Source organism: Pan paniscus, chromosome 9 (genome assembly GCF_029289425.2).
Source record: "Pan paniscus chromosome 9, NHGRI_mPanPan1-v2.0_pri, whole genome shotgun sequence".
NCBI classification, from domain to species: domain Eukaryota; kingdom Metazoa; phylum Chordata; class Mammalia; order Primates; family Hominidae; genus Pan; species Pan paniscus.
In genome coordinates this window covers 126,895,239-126,918,167 of record NC_073258.2, presented here as the reverse complement: position 1 = coordinate 126,918,167, position 22,929 = coordinate 126,895,239, and the positions used below count along the sequence as shown (strand labels likewise).

At 41.2% G+C, this 22,929-nt stretch overlaps 1 protein-coding gene and 1 non-coding gene across 15 annotated transcripts in view; one reads left to right on the top strand and one right to left on the bottom strand.

Annotated features, from left to right (window-relative positions):
- The window catches only part of FAM118B (family with sequence similarity 118 member B), a 51,752-nt gene that overhangs the window by 28,397 nt on the left and 426 nt on the right, over nucleotides 1–22,929 (bottom strand). For 7 of the 14 annotated variants that reach the window (XM_024930664.4, XM_055095075.2, XM_003819899.6 and 4 more), the window contains exons 2-3: nucleotides 6,143–6,211; nucleotides 346–438 (exon numbers count right to left, since the gene is read on the bottom strand). In XM_024930664.4, coding sequence (XP_024786432.1) covers nucleotides 346–431 — 86 coding nt within the window. In that variant the 5' untranslated portion in view covers nucleotides 432–438; nucleotides 6,143–6,211. The remainder of the gene's footprint in view (nucleotides 1–345; nucleotides 439–6,142; nucleotides 6,212–22,929) is intronic. The other 7 variants (XM_008973324.4, XM_055095067.2, XM_055095069.2 and 4 more) reach the window with 1 other exon arrangement.
- Nucleotides 20,550–20,696, top strand: LOC117975166 (U4 spliceosomal RNA). The gene has a single exon (XR_004665371.3). It is a non-coding gene; the product is annotated as a U4 spliceosomal RNA (small nuclear RNA).

Genomic DNA, 22,929 nt, shown 5'->3' with positions numbered 1-22,929 from the left:
AGTCCTTATATTCCATACTCGGAAATCAATAAAACCAAAAAACTAAAAAGCAGCAATATATATAGTATTTTAAAACATGGATGTCAACATTAGAAGAAACAGATAAAGTTGAAAGTGATTATCTCTGAGGAAGGGTGGACTTTGAAATACTGATTTTAAAAACTATGTACCTGTATTGCCTTGATAAAAAATAAAAATTAAATCCAAAATAAAAATAATTTAATTTTGAGTATGAAGGTCAATACTAATTAGTGAAAACAACTGATATAGAAGGTATAAGTTGGCTATTTTTCTTTCTCTCCCACTAATGGTAATTTACTCTGCTGATTCCCTTCTCTTGTTTACCTGGGCTTTTTGGTGGGAGGTTCGCCATCATTGAAGAATCCAAAAATCTCGTCTATATCAGAGGCCTGGCTCCCTGTAGAAGCCATCCAGTTTCTAAAATAGATTAAACACCATGGACCACAATTAGATCTGTAAAGTATACCATTCAAAATAGCACATATATTAAACAGTTTTAAAAAGCTGTATACCCTTAAAGGTGTTTTGGAGGTGCCCCCTACTTAACAGAAATTTGTTAATTAATGAACATTCTAAACAAGGAACTAAATTAAATTAGTCTAAAAGAAGTAATCTGGAAATTATAGGACTCTGGTGCTCCATACTACCATCTTGCTTCTGTTTCTGAAGGCCTGCCCCCAAGTTCCCACCAAAAACAGTGTCAACTCATCTCAATTACTGGCCATCACTTTGTAGAACTTAAGAAAAACCAGTTATTCTCCCACAAGATAGGTTTGCGGAAGACTCAGGGGATAAAAACCACCCATAGATAAGTGTATTAATAGCCCCCAATTACCCACTTACTCTCAGCTGAAGAAATTACTGAGTCAAGAACAGAACAATCAATACTAATTTGCTGAATGACAAACATTCTCTGTTGTTGGACGATGGTGACCTTGTAGCCAGTGGGGCATGTCTCTCTAACTAAACATGAAGTGGACTTCAAATCAAGCCACTGTGATGACTGGTAAAGGTATCATCAAGCAAAGATGTATGAAAAATGGCCAATTATATTCGGGTGCTGGAATAACTGGCAAAAGTAAATAATTACCATGGATTAGAATGAATACTATAAAGTTCTAAGTGCTCAAACTTTAGCGAACTTGTTAAATCTAAAGACTGTGAATTTAAAAATAGTAATAGTATTTTAAACACACACACAATATAGAAGACAATACATACTACCACCGTTTGGGGTGTTTTAGTACATTCCACTGCCAACATATAGAACTGAATTACTAATAATTACTGGAAGTTTAATGTTTTATTAGAAAGCCCTTTTCTTTTCTTTTTTTGAGACAGGGTCTTGCTGTGTTGTCCAGGCTAGAGTACAGTGGCGCCATCTTGGCTCACTGCAGTCTCGGCCTCCTGGGCTCAAGCGATCAACCCACCTCAGCCTCTCCATTACCTGGGACTACAGGCACATGCTACCACATCTGGTGGAATTTTGTACTGTTTGTAGAGAGGGGGTTTTGCCATGTTGCCCAGCTGGTCTCTAACTCCTGAGCTCAAGTAATCTTCCAGCCTTGGCCTCCCAAAATGTTGGGATTACAGGCATGAGCCACTGCACCCAGCCCAAAAAAGCCTTTTTCTTTATTAAAACACTAAGTTTCTAAATTAATTTTTTGTGGTAAACAGAAGGCTCACAACCTCACCCCATAGTCCATCACACGCAGTATAATTCTTCTTTATATCATAATCATAAGGTAAATAGAAATAATACAATCACAGTAGTGAGTTAGGAAGTAGATCATGTTTCCAGTCAAATCTTTGATTCTGTTGGTGAGAAAGCTGGGGCTCAGGAGAAGACAGATGAGTCACTTATCTCAGTAAATCCTGCCTTAACACAACCATGTAGGTTTTTCTGGGTTTTTTGTTTTGTTTTTGAGACGGAGTTTCGCTCTTGTTGCCCAGCCTGGAGTGCACTGGCGCAATCTCGGCTCACTGCAACCTCCGCCTCCCGGCAGTTGCTCCCTTCAAGCGATCCTCCTGCCTCAGCCTCCTGAGTAGCTGGGATTACAGGCACGCGCCACTATGCCCAGCTAATTTTGTATTTTTAGTAGAGACAGAATTTCTTCATGTTGATCAGGCTGGTCTCGAACTCCTGACCTCAGGTGATCCGCCCGCCTCAGCCTCCCAAAGTGTTGGGATTACAGGTGTGAGCCACCGCGCCCAGCTGGGATGTTTGTTAAAAGTATATATATTCTTGAAAATAAAGTTAATTCATTAAATTAAAAAAGTTTGTTTCTAGGCTCTACTCCAAAATTACAGAATCAGATTCTCCAGAATCTTCAGAATCTTCCTTCAAATAGGAAACACCTAAATAAGATGCAAACTTAATTTTTCTACAATGCAACAATTTTGTTAAATATAAGATGCACATGAAGTATACCATTAAGCCATCTTCCCTTAAGTGTAATAACTTATTACAGTCTAACGACTTCCCAGTTTGCTTATAACAATAGCCAGGTTTTAACTGTCCTTAAAATATTTTTATGAAGTTTTAACTTATGTGACTCACTTCCGATTCTAAAAGTCAACACTCTAGAATGGTGAACTAGGGATAGAATGTGTTTACTTCTTCCACACACAGGACAATCCATTAGTTTGGGGATATATATTTTTTTAAGTTTTTTAAGAAAAAAATATTTTTTAAGTTTTAAAAAAACTTTAAAAAACTTAAAAATATATATTTTTTAAGTTTTTTTAAGGAAAAAACTTAGGTGCTTAAGTTCTTTTCTTAAATATGGTTCTATAAACCCATCATCTAAACAGATTACATGCAAGTAAAAACACTATATTGAGAGAGATGAAAGTAAAATGTAGAGGGAAGTTAATGCTTATTAAGTTTTGAAGATGGACATCTTCAGAATTCAATGCTCAATTCAGCTACTAAGCCAGTTTACAAGCTCTTAACTACATGCCATGGACTATTTATAAACATTAACTCATTAATCTGCATAACCTTACGAGGCATTGTTCTTACCTTATTTTACAGATGAGAAAACTGAGGCACAGAAAGATCAGGTACTTGGTAGTACCAGTATTCAAACCATGGCAACTGTGCCTCTCAAGTCCAAGTTCTTAACTACACTATTGCTAAACAGGAAATGCTCAATGGAACATTTCAGATTTCAGATTTTTTGGATTAGGGATGCTCAACCGTTAAGTATAATGCAAATATTAAAAACAAAACAAAACAAAACAAAAAAATCCCCTAGAAATCCAAAACACTTCTTTCTGCTCACAAGCATTTTAGATGAGGAATAATAAACCTGTATTAACTTTTCAGCCAAAAACAAAAACAAAACAAAACAAAAAAACCTTAAAGTCCAAAACTATCAACAAAGGAAGCGCCTGCATTCTAGAAAGGGGATTTACTTGAAGTAATCCCAAGTAATCCTTAACAGCTGCTTGTTAACTAGGTACTCCATTGATGCAATCTTGGCAGTCAACTACATTCAGAAGCTGGGAAAACTACTTTCTCCAGTGACAAGCACTATTTGTTATATACTTCTCACTACCACTTATCCACCACAGCCTAGATCTGTCCTACCATTTTGTCCTGGAAATTACGTAAGATCGTTTTTGCTGGATTCTATTTCTGCCAGATGGTTAATTCATGATGTCTAGACCTGAATACTAAGCTTTCTGACTTATTTCTTTACACAGTCAACTTTTCTGAAGGTCCATTCCAACTACTATTACTTTAAAAAATTAAATATAGCCAATTGCTTCTGACTGAGAATGTTTAGGGTCTTCTTATTCAGGTACTGAATGAGAGGTAGCTCAGCATGCCTACATTACATCCAATCATATACTCATCCTGTTTTCTAACAGAGAAACATATTTTCTTTACCCTAAAGGATGCCTCACATGATACAATCTCACATGTATACCCCAGTGGCATATAAGCACAAACCATATTTTATTCCTTCTAGAGTACTGTTTTCAGGGAAAAAAAATCAATTTTAGCATGTACCCTAAACAAAATGCAGTTATTGCTAAAGAGCTTCAAAGCTAGTTCACACTTTAATTTTTTTTATGTGATCACGGTTTGAGTTTTCATTTTTGTGGGACTTGCTATGTATAGCAAAAATGGAAAATGTTTTTCTGCCACAAGAAAACAAAGTCAATTACCTGTGGCAGTGTCTTCATTACCTCAATTACTGCTAAGCCACTGAGAAATCCTTCAAGGCCAATAGAGTACAGCAAAATAAAAGTCAGATACTTGGTAAAAGATGAGCAAAGTAACAGCAACCTCATTAACAGAAATGTTAAGGCTGAAGTCTTCATATGAGACAGAACACTTGTACTTTGAAACCTGTCAGCTTGGCAGGAAATGTAATGCTTCTATCTCTGGTGGATGAAAAAGGAAAAAGGGCGAGTGTTCTAGAAAAAACCCAGAAGAAATATGGTAAAGGGACAAGAGAAAAGGAACTGGTTATCCAAATGAAATTAAGTTTGCACACAGCAGAGGACTTGTGGACTTGAAAACATCAAAGAATCCCAGCAGCTCTTGTTTTGATAGCATCTTGGTGCTAAAAAGATAGCAAGCTCTGGACTTCCCTTCACTTGAGAATCAGAGTGAGGTCTCCCAGCCCGCCTTCTTCATTCTGAGCTATGTTTCTCCTGTAAGTCCAGTGCATACTCCTCAACTCAAACAAGTGACATGCCAGAAGGAGCTCAGAGTAATACACTTGGGTATATTAGCAGAGAAATAAATCAAATGGAGAGAAAAATTCTAATGTTTTAAAAAGTATTTTTGCCTGGAAATAAAAGATCTACAATTACCAGCTTGAGAAAGTGGTACGTTTCTTGCTGTAAAAGGATCAGCAAGCTTCCTCCACCCCCTTTTAAAAAATAAAAGTGACTGGAATAAAGAATGGTTTATTTCTCTAGCATAAATATAGAAAAGGGTTAACTTCATTTCTTAAGGGAAAAGAGTCATCCTCTGACTTGAGAAGAAACCAAACCTTTCTAACTGTGGCTCTTGGACTGATTCCAACACATCTGGGTTTTTAGCAACTGTCGGATTTGGGAGGAAGGGAAAGATACCCAAAGTGAAGTACTACTAAAGAGTTCTCAACAAGCTTGTCAGTAGTGAACAAATTAAATAAAATCCTAAAGACTTTGCTTGGGTAGTTGATGAATTCAGTTCCATATGTAGACTGCAGCCTTTCCCATCAGTGGATAAAGCAAACTCACGGTCTCCTCTATCTCAGCACACAGGGAGACAGGAATCATGTCTAGCTGTGCCAAGATCTGATTCCTCTGTGGATCCCAGTCTTGAAATATTTCATCTATGGTGAACTCGATTGGCTCCTAATTTTATCCCTTAGCATGCCTGAGACCCTCTACCTTCTGTCAGATAAGATCTGTATCACACTCATTTCCTGAACATGTGCTTTAACAGAGTCACTGAGGAAATGCCAGACTGATGCCACTTGTTCTTGCCATTTTACCAGCAAACAATGACCCCATCTGAACAAGGTAAGGAGAAAGACCTCACTAGAGGTAAGGTTTCTGAAAGACATTAAGGATTGAGAAGAATAACCCCAAATTCTAGAATGCCCTTTAACTTAAGCCCCCAAAATAAACCATACTGGTATTCCAGGCTCAAGAGCTCAGATGTGGCTGGACACAGTGGCTCACGCCTGCAATCCCAGCATTATGGGAGACCGAGGTGGGTGGATCATGAGGTCAGGAGTTTGAAACCAGCCTGGCCAAGATGGTGAAACCCCGTCTCTACTAAAAATACAAAATTTAGCCAGGTGTGGTGGTGGGCGCCTGTAATCCCAGCTACTCGGGAGGCTGAGGCAGGAGAGTCGCTTGAACCTGGGAGGCAGAGGTTGCAGGTAGCCGAGATGGCGCCACTGCACTCCAGCTTGGGTGACAGAGTGAGACTCTGTCTCAAAAAACAAAAAAACAAACAAAAGAGCTCAGATGTTGCTTGTTATTTTCTATTATAAAGCCAAAGTAACGCATATGTATAGGCAACAAAAGTGTTTCAAGAAGAAATAATGAACAAATTAAAACCTAATTTGAATTAGAAGTTGGTGACTGGAGGTGATGATTTTACCGTGCAAAGAATGATAACTTCTTTCTTTGTCACTGCTTTCCTCCTGTGCAGCTTCTGAGAAGGTATATCCTGAAAATAATGACACATGTTGCTAAGGAAGGAGACTTTTAAAATATCAGATATTTCCCATAGATCAAGTAGTATGATCACACAAACAATTCCATCATAAATGGCATAGGTTATTCATTAAAAATGAAATTGAATAACTCTTTAAGGGCAAGATAACTCTTTAAGGGCAAGATAACTCTTTAAGGACTCTAGTGAGTCCTTAACAATTGAATTTCTACTACAAAAATAGTGTGGGTTACCTATGGGAAATAACCCTCAGTAGCTTACTTTTATGTCAACAGAGTAAACACAACATACTGCGTACAAATGCAGATTCTTCCAAGTCTGGGGCATTCCAGAAGATGCCATCATTATAAAGGATATTCTCTATGAGGTAAAATTTGAGGCCAGGCGCGGGTGGCTCACGCCTGTAATCCCAGCACTTTGGGAGGCCAAGGCGGGTGGATCAAGAGGTCAGGAGTTCAAGGCCAGCCTGGCCAAGATGGTGAAACCCCATCTCTACTAAAAATACAAAAAATTAGCTGGGTGTGATGGTGGGCGCCTGTAATTCCAGCTACTTGGGAGGCTGAGGCAGAGAAGTGCTTGAACCCGGGAGGCAGAGGTTGCAGTGAGCCAAGATCATGCCACTGCACTCCAGCCTGGGCAACAGAATGAGACTCTATCTCAAAACAAAAACAAACAAACAAACGAAAAATTGACAAGTCTTAATGAAGGGAAGACTTTTCTGCCATAAAAATTAAAATGGGCTAGGCCCAGTGGCTCACGCCTGTAATCCCAGCACTTTGGGAGGCCGAGGCAGGAGGATCACTTGAGCTCAGGAGTTTGAGACCAGCCTGGCCAACATGGCAAAACCCCGTCTCTACCAAAAATACAAAAGTTAGCCAGGTGTGGTGGCACACACCTGTAATCCCAGCTACTCAGGAGGGAGGCTGAGGCAGAACTACTTGAACCCAGGAGGCTAAGGTTGCAGTGATCTGAGATTATGCCACTGCATTCCAGCCTGGGTGACAAAGCGAGACCCTGTCTCAAAAAACAAAACCAAAAAAAAAAATGTTTAGCAAATATATTCCACTTAATTTTCACCCCTTTTCACTTCCTTGCGGATTTCCAACTTAAATAGAGCTGAAAATTAAAAACAAGTTTTTTGGCTGGGCGCAGTGACTCACGCCTATAATCCCAGCACTTTGGGAGGCTCAGGCAGGTAGAATGCTTGAGCTGAGGAGTTCAAGACCACCCTGAGCAACATGGCGAAACCCCATCTGTACCAAAAATACAAAAATTAGCCAGGTGTGGTAGTGCATGCCTATAGTTCCAGCTACTCGGGAGGCTGAGTTGGGAGGATCACTGGAGCCTGGGAAGTCAAGGCTGCAGTGAACCATGATCATGCCGCTGCACTCCAGTCTGGTGATAGAGTGAGAACCCATCTCAAAAATAAATAAATAACAAATTTTGAAAATTAAAAAATTTTACCATTAAAAACCCTCAAGTGTAACTGACTGTCTGTAGTGATTAAGTGAATTCACTTGGCTGCACCAGGTGAAATATCTTGGAGGTCCCCACATTGTGAGCATGGAATCCAAAACCATTGATAGCAAAACCAAGAACAGAAGGATAAGAAAGATATGAAGTAGATTCGTGTTACAGTTATTCTTGGAATTAAAAGGAAAATAAATGTTTTACAACATGAAGAGGTACAAAAAAGTCACTCAAGTTCACTTCATTCATTCATTCATCGTTACACAATTACTTTCGAGTTCACATTCAAGTGTACAACATTTTAGACAGACGTAATGGATTAAAAATAATTGAATAAAAACCCATCATAGGTTTAGTTATATATAAAACCCAGTTATCAGAGTAGGAACTAAAGAAGGATTTATGAATAAGCTTGTGGCTGGGCACGGTGGCTCATGCCTGTAATCCCAGCACTTTGGGAGGCCAAGCAGGTGGATCATCTGAGGTCAGGAGTTCAAGACCAGCCTGGCCAACATGGCAAAACCCCATCTCTACTAACACTACAAAAATCAGCTGGGCATGGTGGTGGGTGCCTGTAGTCCCAGCTATTCGAGAGGCTGAGGCAGGACAATCGCTTGAACCCGGGAGGCGGAGGTTGCAGTGAGACAAGATCATGCCACTGCCCTCCAGCCTGGGTGACAGAGCCAGACTCAGTCTCAAAAAAAAAAAAAAAAAAGAAGAAGAAGCTTGTATTGTTTGAGAGCATTCAATTTCTCTCTTTCAATTTATCATTCAACAGTTAATAAATTTAAGTCTACAAAATGCTAGCTAGGTGGTTTTTTTTTTTTGGACGGGGTCTCACTGTTGCCCAGGCACGATCATAGCTCATTGCAGCCTCCACCATCAGGCTTGGTGATCCTCCCTCAGCCTCTCAGGTAGCTGGGACTACAGGCGCATATCACCATGCCTGGCTAATTTTTTGTAGACACGGGGTTTCACCATGTTGTCCAGGTTGGCCTTGAACTCCCAGGCTCAAGTGATCCACCTGCCTCAGCCCTCCCAAAGTGCTTCAGTTACAGGTGTGAGCCACTGCACCTGGCCAATGCTGGGTTCTTGACCTTCCTATTTAAAATGGCAACAGAACTGGAGGCCAAAAGAGGTAGTTGCATTTCCTTTTAAAGAAAAAGAGAGTAGACTAGTAGATTTGGGGGTGATCTATATGCAGTCCTGCCTGGGGGAAGGAGAGAAAAGGCCTGTTAAATTTCTGAAAGGCCTTTCTAACTCACAGTGATAGGAACTTGTACCATGTTCCTTTTTGGCTGTGAGAAGAATGTAGACTATTTTTTGCCTTCCATGCTTCTGAACATTTTATTTAGTAATCTTCTTCTTTTTCTTTTTTTTGAGACAGAGTCTCACTCTGTCACCCAGGCTGGAGGGCAGTGGTGCAATCTCAGCTCACTGCAACCTCCATCTCCTTGGGTTCAAGCAATTCTCCTGCTTCAGCCTCCCAAATAGCTAGGATTATAAGCGCCCACCACCACGCCCAGCTAATTTTTGTATTTTTAGTAAGACAGGGTTCCACCATGTTGGCCAGGCTGGTCTCGAACTCCTGACCTCAAATGATCTGCCTGCCTTGGCCTCCCAAAGTGCTGGGATTACAGGTCTTTAGTAATCTTACTTCACTCCAACCTCATGGAAAACTAAGCTGGAAACAATGAACAGCAACTCACAGAAGAGGATTCAAACTGACCAACTATGACAAATTGGGAAAGGAATCAATCTGAAGCTTAAGAAACTACAAAAGGACACTCTACTTACAAAAAATAAAATTCAGAAACAACATGGGAAAGGATTAGCTGTGGGCAAGTATGACTGGAACAGCTCTAGCGATCTCACTGGAGAAACTGGGTGTGGCTCTTTATAAAAAGTATTGTGCATGTGAAACCAAGACAATGCTGATGCTCTACACCCACAGAATACACGTGATGTACACACAACTTGGGCAATATTCTACTATAGTGGGTATTGATTATGACCTTATGAAAGTAGTGTGCCAAATTTAAGATTGGAAACTTAGGGAACAAATGGAAAATTTCACTGTGTCAAAGAACAGAAAATGTGGATTGCCAAATAAAAAATTGAAAAGGATCTGGTGGTACTGAGCTCGAAAGAAACAAGGGACCTGAGAAAAGCTGCTCTTAAAAGGCAGTTCCCCCTAAGCCCACAATCGCTGCCTCTCTTAAGATGCCAAGTGCACTTGGCAACTTTGCCATCCTCTGCTGCAAAGTAGAGCCTTTTGGCTTCTAATCTGGAGATCTAGAAATTGGAATGGCAAAAGTCTTCAGTTTCTTATTCACATAAAAGAGATCTTGTTTGCTCAGCTGCCCTATGAACTGAATTTAAGGAACATTTGCTTTATTTTGGAATTACCTAATTTGAGTTAAGACATGAGTCTGGGTGTTTACAGGTTACCATCTGCAGAGCATTCATGGGATGGGAGATCTCTGCCTAATTATTCATCTGTTTTGGCTTATGAACTTTTTGAAACTGACTGAGGAGAAACGCATTCCTAGAAAGCCAAGATATTCTCACATACCCTCCCTCCAGCTACGCTGGCCTCTTCACTGTTCCTCAAACAGGCCTGGTACACCCCGACCTTGGGCTTTTCCTTTGCATAGATCATTCCTTCTGCCTGGAATGTTCTTTCTCTATGTATCTGCACAGGTTTCCATGCCTTTACTCAGATTGTACCTTCTCAATGATGCTACTCTAACCATTCTATTTAAAATTATACCCTCCACCATGTTAGCTCTTCTACTTTTTATTTCACAGCACACAGCACCCTCTAACATACCAATTATATTTATTAGTACTATGACTCTACTAATTTTTTTTTTTTTTTTTTTTTTTGAGACAGGGTCTCGCTCTGTCACCCAGGCTGGAACATGGTGGCATGATCATGGCTCACTGTAGCCTTGACCTCCACGGGGCTCAAGCAATCCTCCCATCTTAGCCTCCCAGTGCTACAGGTGCTACAGGTGCATGCCACCATACCCGGCTAATTTCTTTGTATTTTGTAGAGACAGGGTTTTGTCACGTTGCTCAGGCTGGTCTCAAACACCTGGACTCAAGCAATCCGCCTGCCTCACTCTCCCAAAGTGCTGGGATTAGAGGCGAGAGTCACTGGACCTGGCCCTAATTATATTTATTGTTATCTGCCTCCTCCACTAGAATGTAAGTCCCCCAAAGACAGGAGTCCTTTGCCTGTTTAGTTTATGGATATAGTCTAAAAGTGCAGAACAGTGCCTGCCACACAGTAGGCATTCAGATATTTATTTCACAAACTAACTCAAACGAAAGAACACCCTGTAACTGCTTTTAATAAGGACCATAAAAAACCATGTTAGTTTTTAAATGGAACAAATGGGAAAACTGTGTACACAAATAAATCAATATTCAGACTATCATTTTTTGGATATGCCAATCGTCCTAACAGTGAATGTAGTCTGATTCTAGCAGGCAGAAGAAAACTTCAACTTAAGGTTCCAAGACCATTGTCTGGCACCAAAACATTTTATATATAAATCACTTTATAACTCAAGTCTCTGATGTCTACTCTGTAAACTGGTTTTTAAGGGTTGATTCTTAGGGGAAGAACTATTTCTGGCAAATGATTCAAGGGCATCAGTATTTTGAGCTAAGAAATCAGTTTCTCTTATTTTACATATTAAATCTATCTAAAATACAATTAGAGAAAAAAGAAAAGCTTATGTAGCAGCGAAAGATTTTTTTTTTTTTTTCGCTCTTTCGCCCAGGCTGGAGTGCAGTGGCGATCTCGGCTCACTGCAAGCTCCGCCTCCCGGGTTCACGCCATTCTCCTGCCTCAGCCTCCCGAGTAGCTGGGACTACAGGCGCCCGCCACCACACCCGGCTAATTTTTTGTATTTTTAGTAGAGATGGGGTTTCACCGTGTTAGCCAGGATGGTTTTGATCTCCTGACCTCGTGATCTGCCCGCCTCAGCTCCCAAAATGCTGGGATTACAGGTGTGAGCCACCACACCCGGCCCCAGCAAAAGAAATTTCAAAACACAAATTGGGTTAAGTCATGTTTGAATCATTCCATGGCTTCTCACTGTGTTTAATAACATACTCCTCATCGTGGCTACGAGACCTGGCATGATCCAGTGTCCGGCATCCACACAACATCCATCCAGCCCCCTCCCTCCCTCGCTGGGCTCTTGAGGCACACAGGCCTCTTTCAGTTGCTTGAACACCCCCCCTCCCCCGCTCCACCTCAAGTTCCCAGCTGCAGCCTTTCCTCAGAGTGATATTCTGCAAGGGCCTCCCCACACCCTCCTCCTTGGCATCTCAATTTAAATGTTACCATCTGTAGCCTGGTTTTCCACTCCCTTTACCCCAAGTTCTTCATTTATACTTCATCTCCTAGTTTGTATCTCACAGTACTTACAATTATTGGCCTCTCCCACAAGAATAAAAGCCCTTCTAGGGTGAGTACAGTGTCTAATTTATTTATCATCCTATCCCCATCCCATAGCATAGTTCCTGTTGTAAAGTGTGTATACGGTGCAGAAGAAGTTCAAACATTCGCTGATCGAATGAGTGTGTATCTACCATTAATTAAAGTCTAAGGGATCAATTGATATTTCTAATTTTCTGAGCTGCAAAAATTAGGATGAATTTGGGAAGGTTGTAGTATTTTCTCTCATCCAAACAAATACCTTCCGTGCTGATATCCACCACTCACCTGTTTAAAGCTGTTCATCCCTAAACATAAAGATTCTCACCTGCTTTGGAGGAGTTTTTCTTTTAGTTTTTCCTTCCTAACAACAAGAAATTAGGATCACACAGTACTTTTGTTGAAAGTCTATAGATTTGTTTCATAAAACAAAGCTACATGCACTTTCCTCTCAGTCCACTTCCATTTGTAGTTCTCCTGTGGCCTAGCCATGATTATATTCTGTATATGCTTGTAGAATTTTAAAATGCTAGGAACTGAATTCATCACAGATGACTACATCTTCACGTTCAAATATCTGTTAAACATCCAGCACTGTGCTAAGAATATTAGTATTGCTGCATCCAGTTCTCCTCCACCAAACACTACATAGCATTGACAGTAAGCCAGGCACTGTTTTCCACACTTCACAAATATCTGCTCTTCTGTGAGGTAGATGCTATTATCATCTCATATCATAAATGGTATAGACAATGAAACAGAAGCACACAGATGTTAAGCAGCTTGTTAAAGGTCACACGACTATTACACATTAGACATGGAGTCAGGGTTCATGTTGTTAAGACACAAAACAATACCATCTCACAAAAATGAACAAGCCGTGGGCCACACTCTTAACAAGTCTACACCTTTGGAGAAACAGAACTATAAACAAATCTTTACAACATGTTTGTGCCAAGTTTCACATGCCTGGATGAGGTACCAAGGAGATGAGCACTTCTGCTTGAGGAAAATCAAGGAAAGCTTTATGGGAGATAAATACCCTTATGGCAAAATTCAATGAAATTATTGGTGTTTATCTTCCTCTGCCTCCTGAAACACCCAACACTGAAGTCCATCTCGCCTTTTCCCGGTTTTCCTCCCTCCCCTCTAGTGGGAGGTCTTCCCTGTTTCCTAAATGCTGAGGATCCACAGGGCTCTCCAGTCTATTCCCTTTACATACTCCCTTCCCTTCCCACCCCATTCACCCCTAGATCTTAAAATACCAACTAAACGCTAAGGACTCCCAAAACGCTACCTTCAGTTCAGATCTCGGTGGTGCTTCAGGCCCAGGAGATAGCCATGTAAGTTTCAGTCAGGCAGCCCTTCAATATTGAAAGGTACTTTCAGACTGTACTTCAAACTTAAAAGCCAAAAAACCGTTCAACAACCTGCTCCTTATCCTAAGTTATACAGATCTCTGAATAGTAGAAATAAGCTATGTGATAATATTTATAGGCCATTATTTCTTTCTTTCTGTTTTAAGCACCAACATATGTATTTACTGATTTTGGAAAAACTGTCATATACTTCAGAATAATGTATTCGGATCATTTCTAAACAAGAGAATATGAACCAAAGGGAACCCAGGGAAGAAAGTAAATCTGTAACCTTAAACTAGCATGATATTCTTTTCAGGATATTCTCTTTTTCCTAATAAAAATTAGCCAAAAATTAATATTCTTTTTCTTTGAGATGGAGTCTTACTCTGTCACCCAGGCTGGAGTGCAGTGGCTTGATCTCAGCTCACTGCAGCCTCTGCCTCCCGGGTTCAAGCTATTCTCCTGCCTCAGGCTCCCCAGTAGCTGGGACTACAGGCCCACACCACCATGTTTGGCTAATTTTTGTATTTTTAGTAGAGACAGGGTTTCACTATGTTGGCCAGGCTGGTTTCAAACTCCTGGCCTCAAGTGATCCACATGCCTTGGCCTCTCAAAGTGGTGGGATTACAGGCACGAGCCACTGCGCCCGGCCTACTATTCTCTTTGATCTGAAGAAGAACTGAGAGCTGAAAAGCACTGTTTAGATCTGAAATAAGAATCTGAAAGCTCTTTAAAAAAAAAAAAGCATTATTTGTCACAGAAGCCATCAGAACAACTACAAAGACCAGGTTTCTTAGGAGAAATAGCTCTAAAAACATCGTTTTGCCAAGCAGGTAGCATCAGTCTTTTTTGTTTGAGACAGTCTTGCTCTGTTCCCCAGGACGGCAAGATCATGGTTCACTGCAGCATCAAACTCTGGGGCTCAAGGGATCCTCCTATCTCAGCCTCCTAAGCAGCTGGGACTACAGGTGCGCACCACCACACCTGGTTAATTTTTAAATTTTGTTGTAGAGATGGGCTCTTGCTATGTTGACCAGGCTGATCTTGAACTCCTGGCCTTGTCAAGCAATCCTCTTGCCCTGGCCTCCCAAAGTGTTGGGATTACAGGCATGGGCCACCAAGCCCAGCCAAGCATCAGTCTTAAAAAAAAAAGCGGCCAGTGAAAACAATTGAGGGTATTAAAAAAAAAGAGAGAGAGAAAACAGAAAGCAGGTTAGGGAGACTAAAAACATACTTTCATAAGGAAGTGAAGGAGGTCAGTGGAAGACCAAGGAGGACTCCCAGGGAGCAGCCAGAAAGCTGGGCAGCCTGGGCCCAAGGGAGGCAGGTGGAGACTTCATTCAGAAAAAGAGAGCACCTTTCCCCCAGATTTGAAAGTAACAGATCACTGCAGGAAATATGCAGAAAGAGCAAAATGAAGCCCCCCTTCCTCCAACGTGGAGCTAACCACTGCTGACATTCGGATTTATGTGGAGAAAAGCAGTTTTTAAGAGGAACTCTCGGAATAAGTCTGAGTATCTTGGGTTCATGTTCATATCAATTCTAAAAACTTCATTCATTATAGTTTGCCCCTGCTTTCACACCATAAATCTCCATACATATAAGCCCCCCCTTTAAAAAAAAATTCTTCCTTCAATGTCTTATTAAAATTAACTTAAAAAAAAAAAACTCAAGCAGCTCGAGCTGCTTGAGTTTTTTTTTTTTTTTAGTTAATTTTAATAAGTACTGTAGTGCATGTTTTCTGCAGTAGAAGAAAGAAAGAAGCAGTCTATTTCTAGTGGCTGGGGGTAGGGAGGTGCTGGGGAAGAGCAGGAACCTAGGAAGAGTCAGCAGAGGGTAGCCACGCCCCCCATGGACGAGACTCCTGAGGAATCCATAAAACTGCGAAGTACTAAGTTCTGGCAACAGATCTCAAACCTGCTCCTTAGCAAGAGAGCTAAAAAGAGAGTGTTTCTTATGTACTCTGTTAATTTGACTCTTAAGGCATATAAACAATAGGGAGACCCTGTCTCTACAAAAATAAAAAACTTAGCCAGATGTGGTGGCATATGCCTATGGTCCCAGCTACTTGGGAGGCTGAGGTGGGAGGATTGCTTGAACCCAGGAGGTCGAGGCTGCAGTGAGTCATGATCATGCCCACTCCAGTCTGGGCAACAGAGAGAGACTCTCAAAAAAAAAAAAAAAAAAAAAAAAGATAAACAAGAGCTGAAGGATAAGCTTCCAAAATAAACGAGGAAAACAAGAAATCTGTGCTTTTCCTTATGTGATATTCCTGTGCTGCATTCCATGACACTAAGAATATAAAACATGATAACTTCTGTCCTTACGTGTTTACTTCTTAATCTTTTTCAAAGTACCCTATTAAAATGGCAACAGAGGAGTTTTTCTTTTTTCAAGGTATAAAACCAAGAATGTGAGGTGCAGGAGATAAGCATTCAATTTTTCAATGAATTTTTGGAGATGGAAAGCAAGCTTTAAATGCAGATCTGAAAATACGGATTGGCATAAAGTCTATTTAACTAATGCGCAAATTCTCTTCCTCACCTCCTATTTTCATCTATTTTCTCCACCCCCAAATCCAGAGGTTTAAAGAAAAATGAACTGAAATCTGAAATGGGTCTGGAGTAAAATACATCAGCAGGAGCAATGAAGAACTGAAAATACAGATTATGTCAAAAGATGCATACTAAAAGGTTCTCCAAGCCTCCATCCTTGTCCCAGCAACCAATGCACTGTCAGCTAAAGAAATATTAGCAAACATATACATTTGTACAAACATACACACAAAATCCATATATACCAGCCACCCTATAGTAATGGCCACCACCCAACAAGACCCACGCTGGGAACTTAAAATAACAAAAAACAAAACAGAAATGAACAGTCAGAATCATGAGACATTCAAAGAAATCCCACAATAAAATAATTCATTTATTCCTTAAATTATTAAGCATCTATTCATCGCCAGGCACTGTTTCAGAGGCTGGAATTATAGAGGTAAACAAAAAAAACCCAAAATCCCTACCCTCATAGAATGTTTATTTTAGTGGTGAGGGAAACAAGTAAATAAATATGTGGGATGCTAGATGGTGGGAAATGCTTCTGGAGAGAAACAAAGCAGAGAAGTGAGATGGGGGTCTGCACTTCTCAATCCAGTGCTCTCTTCACTGAGGTGACATTTAAGGAAAGACTTGTGGATTCATCCAAAGTGAGGTGTGGGAGCAAGTCGCTGGATATCTGAGGGAAGACACATCCAGACAGAGGCACAGGTGCAAAGACCCACATCACCTGGAGGAAGTGGAGCCCGTGCAGAGAGGAAGAAAACTCAAATACTCCAGCGGGCCCTCTGAGCCCACCATATCCACATAACAAGAATGGATATTACAAAAAGGTATCAAAGAAAAATTAAAGATTGAGCGAAAAATCACAGAAATAGTACAAGAAAACATCCCGCAACTAGAGGACGTGAATTTCCAGAATCAAAACCGTCTGTGAGAAGCCAGCACAACAGCTGAGTAAAAGACCCATACCCTGGTGTTAATACACATCATAAAACTGCAGAACACCAGAGACAGAGAATATCCTCAAAGCTTCCAGAAGGGGAGAAAACAAACAAAATACGGTCACGTAAGAAGGATTTAAATCACCACATCTCTAGAGCAATTACAGATGCCTTCAACATTCTGAGAGAACCTTATTTCCAATCTAGAATTATACAACTGCCAAACTATCAAATAAGTGTGGGGGCAAAACCAGGTCATTCAAATACTTCTTAGAAATAACTGAAGTATATGCTTTTAAAAAATAAAGACATAAGCCCAGAAAGAGGAAGATACGGTTCCTGCACAGGAAAGGGCAGGTCCAGGAGGACCCCAGGCAGCAGTTCTTGAGAGCAACAGTAAAGGCAGGAGGAGGAGGGGGCAGGGCTCCAATAAACAGGTGATACATTTGAGCTCACAGAAAATGTTACTGATAAGAATGTGACAAATATATTGGAGCATTTGGGAAAAAAATTAACAGTAGGTACATGAAAAACACAGGTGAAAGCCAACCTACACACCAGGAGGAACACACTGTAATAGATCATCCAGCTCAACAGTGAACAGTATTTGACAGAGGTGTAAGTACATAAAAGCTACCTGTTTTAGCAAAAAATTACAATAGAACTATATTAGGGGATAGAGGGCATGGAAAAATAGGAAAGTGGTGGGATGCAAGAGCTAAATACGAATCTATCGCAACAAGAAATCAACAGGCCAAACATGAGGGGAAAACCAAGAAAGAATAACAAACCAACTATTTAGCAACAAGAAGATACAGCAGACTCTCAAAAAAAGTCTTTTTGTTCAACATCGTTTTTTCATAACATTGATGAGAGAATGATTCCTGGCTGAGGCCACCCGTTTGTGTGGAGTTGGCATGCTCTCCCCATGTCTGTGTGGGTTTTCTCCAGGTATTCTGCTTTCCTCCCACGTCTCAAAGATGTGCCTGCTAGGTTAGCTGGTGTGTCTAGATGGTCCCTGTGTTTGTGTGTGTGTGCATGCACACCCTATGGCATAGACAGCGTCCTGTCCAGGGCTGGTGCCTGCCTTGTGCCCTGAGCTGCCAGCATAGGCTCCAGCCACCTGTGAGCCTGAGCTGGAAAATGAATGAATGAATACAAATTACCGGCAAATAAAAATCTGCAAAGTCTATGGTAATCATCCAAATGCACAACAATAAATGATGTGGCACAAAAGCTCTCAGCGAGCCTGCCCTATTGGTGATTGATTGCTTTGGAAATGAGTATGGTGGTAGGAAATGCTTCTGACAATTTTCACTTTGCACACATTTATTCCTTGATTTAACCCACCACCACTATGACTGCAGTAACTCACTGACTCACCAAAAAGTGGGTGAAAATCTTACTTGTGTCAGTGTTTCATATTAGAAATGTTTGGGTCTTTATTTAGAAATTGGGTATGTTTTTGTGACCAGAAAAACGCCATAGAAACCATATGGTAAAACTGGTTTTGTTATATCATGTTTCAAGAATACTGACGGTGTTGACCACTTACTGTAAAGACAGAGGAAAAGAGGAAAACAACTGAGTGGTTGCCTCTATAGAATGGGACTTTGAGGTAGGGAGGGCAGAGAAACGGTTTTTGTTTTGTTGGGTTTTTTTTTGGTGACAGAGTCTTGCTCTGTCACCTAGGCTGGAGTGCAATGGTGCGACCTCGACTCACCGCAACCTCCATCTCTCCAGTTCCAGCGATTCTCCTACCTCAGCCTCCCAAGTAGCTGGGATTACAGGCACACGGCACCATGCTCAGCTAATTTTAGTATTTTTAGTAGAGATTGGGTTTCACCATGTTGGCCAGGCTGGTCTTGAACTCCTGACCTCAGGCAATCCACCTGCCTCAGCCTCCCAAAGTGCTGGGATTACAGGTATGAGCCACTGGACCTGGCCTGAGAAACTGTTTTTTAGTTCCAAATCTTTTATTACTATTTGACTTTTAAACTGTATTACACAAATTACTTTTTCTTTTTTGAGATGGGTCTGTCTCTGTCACCCAGGCTGGAGTGCAGTACTGCAATCATGGTTCACTGCAGCTGCAGCCTTGAATTCCCGGGCTCAAATGATCCTCCCACCTCAGCCTCAAGGGTTAGTTAGGACCATAGGTGCGTCACCATGCCCAGCTAATTTTGTGATTTTCTGTAGAGACTAGGTCTTGCTATGTTGCCCAGGCGATCTCAAACTCCTAGGCTCAAAAGATCCTCCCCGCTAGGCCTCCCAAAGTGCTGGGATTAAGGTGTGAGCCACGCACCCCACCCCCATTTAGGAAATTTTTTTTTTTTTTTTTTGAGACGGAGTCTCATACTTTCACCCAGGCTGGAATGCAGTGGCGCGATCTTGGCTCACTGCAAGCTCTGCCTCCTGGGTTCACGCCACTCTCCTGCCTCAGCCTCCCGAGTAGCTGGGACTACAGGTGCCTGCCACCACGCCCGGCTAATTTTTGTATTTTTAGTAGAGACAGGGTTTCACCGTGTTAGCCAGGATGCTCTCCATCTCCTGACCTCGTGATCCGCCCACCTCGGCCTCCCAAAGTGCTAGGATTACAGGCGTGAGCCACCGCACCCGGCCTGAAATCTTAAAAGTATATTCCAACACCACTCAATGAAGTAACCTCCAAATATAAACATTAGCTCAGTGCAAAAAGTTAAATTCTGGGGACAAGAGCAGAATCCAGTTTCTTAGTATCAATGCTAAATGTATTCAAGATAAATCTGAAATAAATCCCACTAATTCGGGCTGAAAGAGAAGTACTTCAGTATCAGTGGAAAATCTTCATAGACTAGAAACAGAGTTGCAAAAATCTTTTAAATGACAAAAAACTGAAGCCCAAATTATTTGTTCAAGTACACAGCGGCTGAACTGGAACTAGTCCCACATCTCCTGGCTCCCAATGACTGTACTTTCCAGGGCACCTCCCAAGAGTTCCTGCTAATTGCCTCCTTTAATCTCTCTAAAACCATAAAACAATGTCCAAGTACTTCCCGCTCTTCAAGGAAATGGAATCGCTGGTTAATCTGCAACTAGCAAATCACAGTTTGAGGAGGTGTAACTTAACTTTATGCCACTAATTAACCTTAAATTTGTGATAAACACAAGTTCCTTTATTAGTTAGTCCTTGTTTGTTTATACTTGCGAAATACTAATGCAGCCTTTTTGTTCCTGAATAGACTAGGAAATATCTTTAAAAAAAAACTATCAAGTTCTTCTTTATATGGTTACTTTAGGGGCACATATTACGATATATCAAAATCAATGTAAATAAGGCATGTTTGAACAGAGCTGTACTCTGCAAGAATGAAGAAATCACTAATAGAATTTCCTTCCTTGTTCTAAGAAAACATTTAGACAAGAGGAGTTCCCAACAAATGGACTGTGACATTGGCGCAGAAGTGGAAAAGTGAACTGCCTAAAAAAGGACCAGTTGAATGAGGAACAGGGAGGAGGCAATACAGAGGTGAAAAAAAAAAAAAAAAAAAACAGAAACAAAAGAGTTTTTTGCAGTGGCAGTATTGCAGCCAATGAGGTTTATCTGAGGTGTGATTATTGCTCTTTGAAAATTGAAAAAAAAAAAAAAGACATGACATTTGCATACATTCTTTTTTTTTTTTTTTTTTTTTTGAGATGGAGTCTTGCTCTGTTGCCCAGACTGGAGTGCAGTGATGCGATCTCGGCTCACTGCAAGCTCCGCCTCCCGGGTTCACGCCATTCTCCCGCCTCAGCCTCCCGAGTAGCTGGGATTACAGGCGCCTGGCTAATTTTTTTTTTTTTTTGTATTTTTAGTAGAGACGGGGGTTTCACCATGTTAGCCAGGATGGTCTCGATCTCCTGACCTCGTGATCCGCCCGCCTCAGCCTCCCAAAGTGCTGGGATTACAGGCGTGGGCCACCGCGCCCGGCCACATAAATTCTTTATACTGAGAACAACTCTACTTTAAATCACCAAGTGCCTAGACTCACCGGAGAAATATTAAGGATGTCATAACTTATGTACCCATACTGGCTAAAGCTGTACTGTCATACCAAACAAAAACTTTGAATTCTTTAAATTTCTCTACAAAGTTTCAACAAGACAAACCTAAAAGTTCCTTCTCCAGAAAAAAGAGACCAATATTTTTATTCTTAGTCACTAAGTGTGTGCTTTGAGTTAACCTGAAACCCTAGAGCATAAGCTCTGTGTCACTAGCAATGACATTTGAGTTGGTTCTTCATTTTGTTTCCCGCCACAGAAGGCCAACTCTGCAAGAACAGGTGTAGTTTCTTGAATGCCATAAGGTTAGGGTAGAAACAGGCTCTCCCATCCCCGACACAAAACCATAAAAGTCCTGTACCCAAAACAAGTTTTTAATTAATGTAATGATATGAATTTAAGTCCCGATGTCAAAACTTCAGGGTCCTTGGAAAAGGGAGCTTCAAGTATCTAAGTAATATGTGATGTTCAAGTGAAATTAGAACCTAGGTCTGGAGCATGGAAGGTAATAATTCTTTTAGGGTGGAATTTCTCAACTTTTATAGACCTCTGTCCTACTGGTAAATTTGCAGGGGGTGGGTGGGAACAGGAGAAACAGATGTTTCCCAATCTCCCTTGGAAATCTTTGCATTTGTATCTGGATCTGCATTTACACCTGCCTTATAAGAGAAACGTACACAAACCTTGCTTCTTTCCTACTTTACAAATACATCTGCCTCTACCTTCATTCTTCAGGCCAAACACTGACAGAAATAAGACAATTCAAAATGTTCAGACACACCTAGCATACATTTATGATGCACTTCAGCCATCTAACAGATATTGTGAGTTTACTATGTGCCAGGTGAGTGGATTAAAAAAAAAAAATTCTTCCAGGGACTCACAGATCAACAGCAGCTGCCAAGAGTACGCCTTGACCTGCATAACTCAATTAATTCAAACTCAAAGGAGTTACAGTGTAGGGGAAAAAGACCAGACCTCATCACTGACCACCTAGATTGTAACTAGTTTTCCTACTATCAAACCCTTTCCTTCCCCACTATCAAACCCTTTCCTTCCCCATCTGTCCTGCATTCAACTGCCAGATTCATTTCCAGAATTCCACTTTCAAGGAGTCTCTCTGCCCTACTCGAAAAGCTTCAAAGACTCCCCACTACGTATCACCTCTAGTTCAAACTCTTCAACTTGAGTCTTCTATGAGTAGCTCCACCTGATCAACTTTGTTTCTTGTTGGTACGGCTCCCTTCTGCCAAACCCTTTAGGAGGTGTAGAACCCAAATCTAATTCAACTACCTATTCTCTAATAACTCCTCAGGCAGCCTTCATTCCAAGCAGTCTTAAAAAATTGTTCCTTCTATCGTCACAGATCCATTAGTTTTCAGGACATTCTTTCTGAACTCAGCATAAGCTTTCCTCTTAACAAATGGCAGGTATATCCCAAGTTATTTTTAACACTACCATCCCAAACAGATGTTTATCTTCCCAGCCACCCCTGAGTGAAATCAGAGGGAGTCGCCTGCAGTTCGGGCAAGGGAATCCCAACATCGCATCTCGTGAGAGGAGGTATGGTGTGGTTGCAAACTATGGAGAGGAAAAATAAAGGAAACAGGAAAAGTGAAGGTCTGTGCTCCGTACTTTCAGCTTTTTCTTTAGGAGGAGTAGGGAAGGTAGGGAGGAGACCCCCAAGAAATGAATTCTTGAGGAAGGGCAGAAAAAACACTCACAGTGCTTCCTAAGTAGGAAATAGGTGCTGGGGGCCCTGGATAAGGGAAGGGGCCGTCATCCTTAGGAGAAGGGTACGGGTTACAACGCGAAACAAAGAGGCTGGGAGTTGGAAGATGAAGGGTGGAGAGACTACAGAGATCCGGGCATCCGATCAAGAGGGTCCCCGACGCGTCCCGCA